The 7,203-nt window shown below is 42.1% G+C and overlaps 2 protein-coding genes across 2 annotated transcripts in view; both read right to left on the minus strand.

Annotated features, from left to right (window-relative positions):
- Positions 1–7,203, minus strand: part of LOC105824017 (protocadherin alpha-13) — a gene marked incomplete at its 3' end in the record, with an annotated part of 46,405 nt that overhangs the window by 18,122 nt on the left and 21,080 nt on the right. The gene's annotated exons all lie outside the window — the stretch shown is intronic.
- Positions 5,215–7,203, minus strand: PCDHA12 (protocadherin alpha 12; the record flags this gene model as incomplete). The annotated part of the gene is made up of 1 exon (XM_012661382.1): positions 5,215–7,203. A coding segment is annotated over one exon (1,989 nt), but the record flags the coding sequence as incomplete, so codon positions are not given.

The following is a 7,203-nucleotide window of genomic DNA, read 5'->3' on the forward strand; positions in this document are numbered from 1 at the left end:
CCTCCCAGAATGCGAGGAGCAGAAATGACAGCAATAGTCGCCGGGCTGTTGGGCCTCCTCGCCAGGAAAACAGCATGGTACACTCAGAAGGAGTCAGAGGTATCTGCAGTACAGAATGCCTTACCTTAAACTGCCTCTCAAGATCCAATTTTATGACCTCCTAGTGCGGGAGGATTCGCAAGAGATACCCCGATTTCCGCTAAATTTTCTGGAGCTAGAAACAGCGGCGGCTTTCTTCGCAGAAACGTTCTCAGTGAAGAGCGACACCATGCGCACGAATGTGTAAGTGTAAGAATAAATGTCTTCATATTTTCCACTGACGTAAGGGTTTTTTTCCCTTGTATTTCTTGACTTTTTCACTGTAAATACGTAATCGAAAATTAAACGTTTACGTTTCCAGAAAAAGTAAGTCACTGTATTCCCTTCGGCATTAGTTGACAATTGGTTGATGAGTTTCATCTTGCCACAAATTTATTTTTACACGTGTAAAACTTACCTGCAGAATTTTTAAAGGAGAATATTCAACATTTGTTTTGGAACAACTGATCTCTATTTTGCATAGTCATGTAGGTTTTAGTGGGAACGTCCTCTTCCTGTAATACTTTTCAAGACTTCCTCACCCAGCGCCATTGACCCCAAATGGAAACATAATCACATAAGAATAAAATGGACAAAGGTGGAAAATATTGGTAAGTGACATACCAGATTTTGTACACCATATTTATAAATTTTTCTCAATGTGGCTGTAAAATGTGGATAAAGTATTTGAATTTGAAAGAAAGTGTTCAATGTATGAGTTTGTATGTGTTTGTATGTGCATAAATACACAATGATCTAGACCATTTAGATACAACGCTTTAAAGTTTTGTATTCTTTTTTTATAAAACATGCCAAGAACTAGCATCCTATGTACTTAATAGATTTCAATTACTACAAATAGTTTAAATCTTCCTTTTTCCCTCCCCATCTTACTTCATCACTACTGGGGAAACATTAATATTATTTAAATTGACTATGATTTTCCAAGTAACAATAGCCAGACAAGGGTGTTAACACATCTTTAGCAAGGAAGAAAGGGAAGAAATCTTACTTTTACCTATTGTTATAACTATCTCTACCGAGCTACAAAGTTCCAGACCAAATAGCACAATTACAACTATATCATAGCTCCAGTAACTATCTTGCCTGTTCTGTGCACAACTCTACAAGAAATGACAATAGAGTTAATTTCTGTACCTCTACTTCCCTCTGAAAATTTGGATAGAGTATTTGGTATTCTCTTGCCTTCATCCTCCTCTCCTGCTCCAGTACTTCTAACACAGCTTTGCTCTTATAATGGGAATAGTTCCTTGACTCTTTCTAACTCTTCTTGTCTATCGGACTTAATTTGCTTCTCTACCTAAACTAGACTACATAGTCAACCATTGAAAATATGCCTTTCCAGACACCCTAGAATCACTCACATACTTATATTATTCCTCTAACCTTCTCTTTAACCTCTAACGCACAGTTAACCTAACTATTCATTTTCTCTATTCTTCCTATTGAGCTGCTCAGTATGAAGTAGTCACTTAATCATGATGACTCTATTCTCTTCAAGTTTACTTTTACCTTTACCTCAATTGGACTGTCAAATGAATTCATAATTACGTCTTCTCTCTTGGCTACAGAGATTCTTTCAGATTCTTTCCCCTCTCTTATCAAATTCTTAACCTCATTCCCACTGACTTTCACATGATTTCCCCACTGAAAGATGTCATCAAACATGAACTCAATAGCTCTCTTATTCTACCATCATTTTTCTCTATATTATCTACTTTTCATTCCCTACTAGTTCTAGGTAAAAACTACCCCCACTTTTAAGGTCAACTCTGTGCTCTTAAAAAATTCATTCTTTTCTATTCTCCTTCATATTTTTCACCTTCATTTTCATTCTCTTGCTGCTTATCTTATCTTTCGTATCTTCTTTACTTTCATCTTTCCTTCACACTACAAAGATACTTAAACATCTTTAAATAAACATATATATATATATATACACACGCAAATTTAAACATGCTACTTCTGAGGGGGAAAAAACCTATTCTGTTCATCTTCTTCCCTTCGCCTTTGACTTCTAACATTTACTTAATATATTGCACTTTGAGTTTTATTTCAGCTGCCTGTTGTCTATGCTCCCTATGACGTCAAGCCTACCATATTAGGTTGAATGGTGGTCCCCAAAAGGGCATGCCTACATCTTAATCCCTGGAACATGTAAATATTACTTTATATGGCAAATGATGCGATTAAGTTAAGGATCTTCAGAAGAGGTGTTTACCCTGGACTATCCAGATAGATGGATCCTAAGTGCAATCACACATACCCTTATAAAACAAACCCACAGAGGAAAAGACACAGAGAAGGAGGAGGCAATGTGACCACAGATGCAGAGATTGGAGTGGTGTAGCCACAAGCCAAGGAACGTTGACAACCATGAGAAGGTGGAAAGACAAAAAAAGAAATTCTCCCCTAGAGCCTGCAGAGGGAGTACAGTCCTGCCAACATCTTGATTTTGGACTTCTGGTCTCTAAAATTGTGAAAGATTAAATTTTTTTTTTTATCTTATACCAGCTAGTTTGCAGTCATTTGTTATAGTAGCCACAGGAACTGACACACCTACCCACCTAAATTCATTGCTTTTCATTTTTCAATGTCTCTCATGGTGATTTCGCCTTCCATGGATTTATTTTTCCCTAAGGAAGTTACTCTTAAATCTACATCAATAATCTCCCCTGAGTTCTAGATCCATATTTCCAATTATAATGGTATTCTCCTAGGACTTCGAGAGTAGCATTCTCTTACATGTTCCTCTCTATTTCCTACCTGCACAGACACACACAAACTGTCACTCCAACTTTGTTCTGCAACTTGGTTAATGGCAACTTTATCCTCCCAGTTGACCAAACTAAAAACGTAAGAGTCATCTACTTTTGTTTCTCTGTCATTTGTATTGAGTCCATAATTATCTGGCTGCTTCTATTTTGCCAGTCCCTTTTGTATATGCTTTTTTTTCCCAATTCATTTCTACTGTCACAATTTCAGTCTCCATTACCTAATACCTAAATTGTTATAAAAGATTCTTTACAAATTTTCCTATCTTCAGAATCTCCCCTGCTCTAATCCTTCAAGTACGCATTTACCAGAGTAAACTCTGATCATAAATTTATACTTATCTCTCCATCTGTAATACCTTCCCCTGTCAAAGTGCTATCTATCCTTCAAGGCACTCTTTAATAAAACATCGCCTAATTTCTGGAGCTTACCACTCCCACTTCTAAGATGTAGGGGATTGCTCAGGGGATACATTTGAATATCATATATCTATTTTTAAATTATTGATTGAACATATACTATATTCCAGGTCTTAAACTAATGATATGTGAGAGAGTGGACATAAGGTGGAAAGTTCAGTGACTTCACTATCAGGCTGAGGGATGTAAGGCTTTATTTGCTTCTGCCTCTGGATATTTTTTAGAAGAAAGTTACAGGACATAAAATGTACTTTAAAAGATTCACCTGGTAATAGGCACAGCATGGTGATATACAATAATGGGCTTGAGATCCTGAAAAAATGGGTTTGAGCCACTTCTCTTTATCTATGTGGCTTAAGTTTTAGATTTCTCATCTATAAAATGGGGATGATAATTATCATACCTGTACCAGAAGACTCATTTGATAATCAAATGAGATAATGAAATTAAGGATCTTAGGACAGGGCCTGAAAAATAATAGGGATCACTAAGTATTTTTATAATTTTTGAATCCAAAAATGCCATTAATTGTAAGATATGCCATTATTTATGTATCACTAAGAAAGAAAAACAGCCAAACAAATTATCATAAGCCTTAAATTGTAAGACATATCTTGATTTAGGTGATATTTAAATATTTTTAAATTAAGAAATTATTTTATTACAATTTATGCAAATAATAGCAGTACAGGCCAGGGCCCAGTGGCTCATGTCTGTAATCCTAACACTCTGGGAGGCTGAGGCAGGAGAATCACTTAAGGTCAGGAATTCCAAACCAGCGTGAGCAAGAGGGAGACCCCATCTCTTACTAAAAAAACAAAAATAGAAAAAATTATCTGGGCATGGTGGCACATGCCTATAGGCCCAGCTACTCGGGAGGCTGAGGCAGGAGGATTATTTGAGCCCAGGAGTTGGATGTTGCAGTGAGCTATGATAGTGCCACTATACTCTAGCCCAGGTGGCAGAGCAAGACTCTGTCTCAAAAAAAAAAAAAAAGTACAGTACCTAATCCAACTTGAAATAAATAAAGTACTGTGTGAACAATGACAGAAAATTATCCATCTTAAACCAAAGAGTGTAATTTTTATTATTGTTATAATCTCTGGAATATAATATTGTTATAATACCTGATCATACTGACAGAATGGTGATCAAAAAGGCTATTTTGGCCCGGTGCTGTGGCTCATGCCTGCAATCCTAGCGCTTTGGAAGGTCCAGGCAGGAAGATCATGTGAGGTCTAGAGTTCAAGACCAGCCTGGGCAATAAATAGCTAGACCTCGTCTCTACGAAAAATAAAATTTAAAAAAATAGCCAGCTGGTGGTGAGTGCATGCAGTCCCAACTATTCAGAAGGGTGAGACAGAAGGAGCCCTTGAACCCAGGAGTTTGAGGTTGCAGTGAGCTGTCGCACCAGCCACTGCACTCTAGCCCCAGGCAAGAGAGAGAGAGCCAGACCCTGTCTCAAAAGGAGAAAATAGGAAAAAACAAAAAGGCAGTTTGAATACATAAGAAACAGTTAAGGAATCCAGTTAAATGTATCTAGGAACTCTTTCTACTACTCTCACAAGTTGTCTGTAATCTTGAAATTATTACCAATTTAAAAATAAATTTGAGTTATGAAACACCAGACTAGTTTGTAATCTAACATACTATTCTTTTTCAAGGCTAATCATTCATAGAATAGGAAAAATGATAGAAAATGAAAATTTTTAAATGTGGTGATCCATGGCCTCCATTATATCTACAAATTTCATTCATTAAAGTAGTGTTGGGCAAATACATGAAAGTACAAAATGACTAAAAAAGACCAGAGAAGAGGAGACATTCGATGATTTAAAAGATAATACGAAGAAAAATAAGAAAGGAGAATGTAGTTATAACCAAAACGCAAGTGCTTTAAGTACACAAATATACTTTGATATCAATGACTTACTTCACTAGAAGGATTTAAACAATCTTCTCTAGAGGGCGGAAGGCTGGGGCTGAAGGCCATGAGGTCGGTCTTGGGCGCACCCTCTCCAGAGCACACCCTCTGCCTCCTCTGTTGCGAGTATAACCAGCTCCCCACCGCGCTGGAGCACACCAGCCTGGGCTTGCCCGGCTCGCACGCGCCCTCGGTGGGCGACACAGAGCACCGCAGCGCCGTGTACAGCAGCAGCGTGAGCACCAACAGGCTGGACACCGCGCAGATGGCGATGATGAGATACACGTTGACATCCACCAGCGCCGCCTCAGGGCCCACAGCGCTCGCCAACGCCCGCGAAGAGGCTTTCGGAGACTGATTGCTCTCCACTAGCGACACCAGCACGGTGGCCGTGGCGGTCAGCGCGGGCTCACCGTGGTCCTTCACCAGCACCAGCAGGCGCTGGCGCGGCAAGTCCGTCTCGTCCAAGGCGCGCGTCGTGCTGATCTCGCCGTTGTACAGACCCACGCGGAACAGGCTGCGCGCGCTTCCCGCTGCTGGCTGCAGCTCATACGACAGCCACGCGTTGTAGCCAGAGTCCGCGTCCACCGCGCGCACCTTCGCCACCACGTGGCCCGCCCCCACAGACCGCCACACCAGCTCAGTCACCGCACCGCCGGTGCTCCCAGCCCGAGGTGCCAGCAGCGCTGGCGCGTTGTCGTTCTCATCCAGCACGAACACCTGCAGCGTCACGTTGCTGCCCAGAGGCGGCACGCCCGCGTCGCGCGCGCTCACCTGGAACTGCAGCAGCTCCAGCTCCTCGTGGTCCAGCGGCTGCAGCGCGTACACCTTGCCGCTCTCCGCGTGCACCGACACGTAGCTCGACAGCGCGCGCTCGCCCACCCGCCGCTCCACCAGCGAGTAGGACACCCGCGCGTTCTCCCGCGCGTCCGCGTCCCGCGCCGACACCGTGAAGATGTGGCAGCCTGGCGGGTTGTTCTCCTTCACGAACACCGTGTACTCGGGCTGCGCGAAGGCCGGCGCGTTGTCGTTCACGTCGGCCACCTCCACGGACACGCCAGCAGTGGTGGATAAAGAAGGCGAGCCTCTGTCACAGGCAGTCACCACCAGCTGGTAGTCAGATTTGCTCTCGCGGTCCAGGGCGCTGTCCAGCACCAGTGAATAGTAATTCTTGAAGGTGGACACCAGCTTGAAGGGAACGTGGGGTGTTAGTGAGCAGGTGACCTGTCCGTTGGCTCCAGAGTCACGGTCAGACACGCTGATCAGGGCGATGACGGTTCCCACCTGAGCATCCTCTTGCACTGGTAGGGACAGCGAAGTAATCACTACCTCAGGGACATTGTCATTCAGGTCCAGAACTTCCACCAGCACCATGCTGTGACCTGCCATGGAAGGAATTCCCTTATCAATGGCGATAACCTGAATTTCATAGGCATTATTCTCTTCAAAATCCAGTTTCCCATAAATTCTAATTTCACCTGTGTCTGCATTTATCGAAAACATACATTTCTCACTCACTGGTGAAATCATCCTGATTCCATAGGAAATTTCTCTATTCAGTCCTTCGTCTAGATCGGAAGCGTTTAGTTGAATCACTCTCGTGTCGTTTTGGACATTTTCAAACAACGCTGCTTTATAGCCAGGCTTATCAAACTCCGGAGCGTTGTCATTCACATCCAGAATGATTATTTGAATCTGAACAGACCCTGTTAGCTCTGGTTTACCGCCATCGATGACCATCAGCAATAAATTAACTTCTGGAGTTTCCTCTCTATCCAATAACTTCCGAAGAACTAATTCGGGCAATATACTTTTATCTTTTTTCTTTATTATTTTAAGCACAAAATGCTCGTTTAGACTTAACACATAGGTGAGAAGAGAGTTTACGCCGATATCCGCATCAGAAGCGCCCTCTAGAGGAAAATGAGAGTCCAAAGGCGCAGATTCAGAAATAAGTACCTTTTGTTCTCTTTCTCTGAACACCGG

This window comes from Propithecus coquereli, unplaced genomic scaffold, assembly GCF_000956105.1.
Source record: "Propithecus coquereli isolate 6110/MARCELLA unplaced genomic scaffold, Pcoq_1.0 Scaffold709, whole genome shotgun sequence".
In the NCBI taxonomy this organism is placed as follows: Eukaryota; Metazoa; Chordata; class Mammalia; order Primates; family Indriidae; genus Propithecus; species Propithecus coquereli.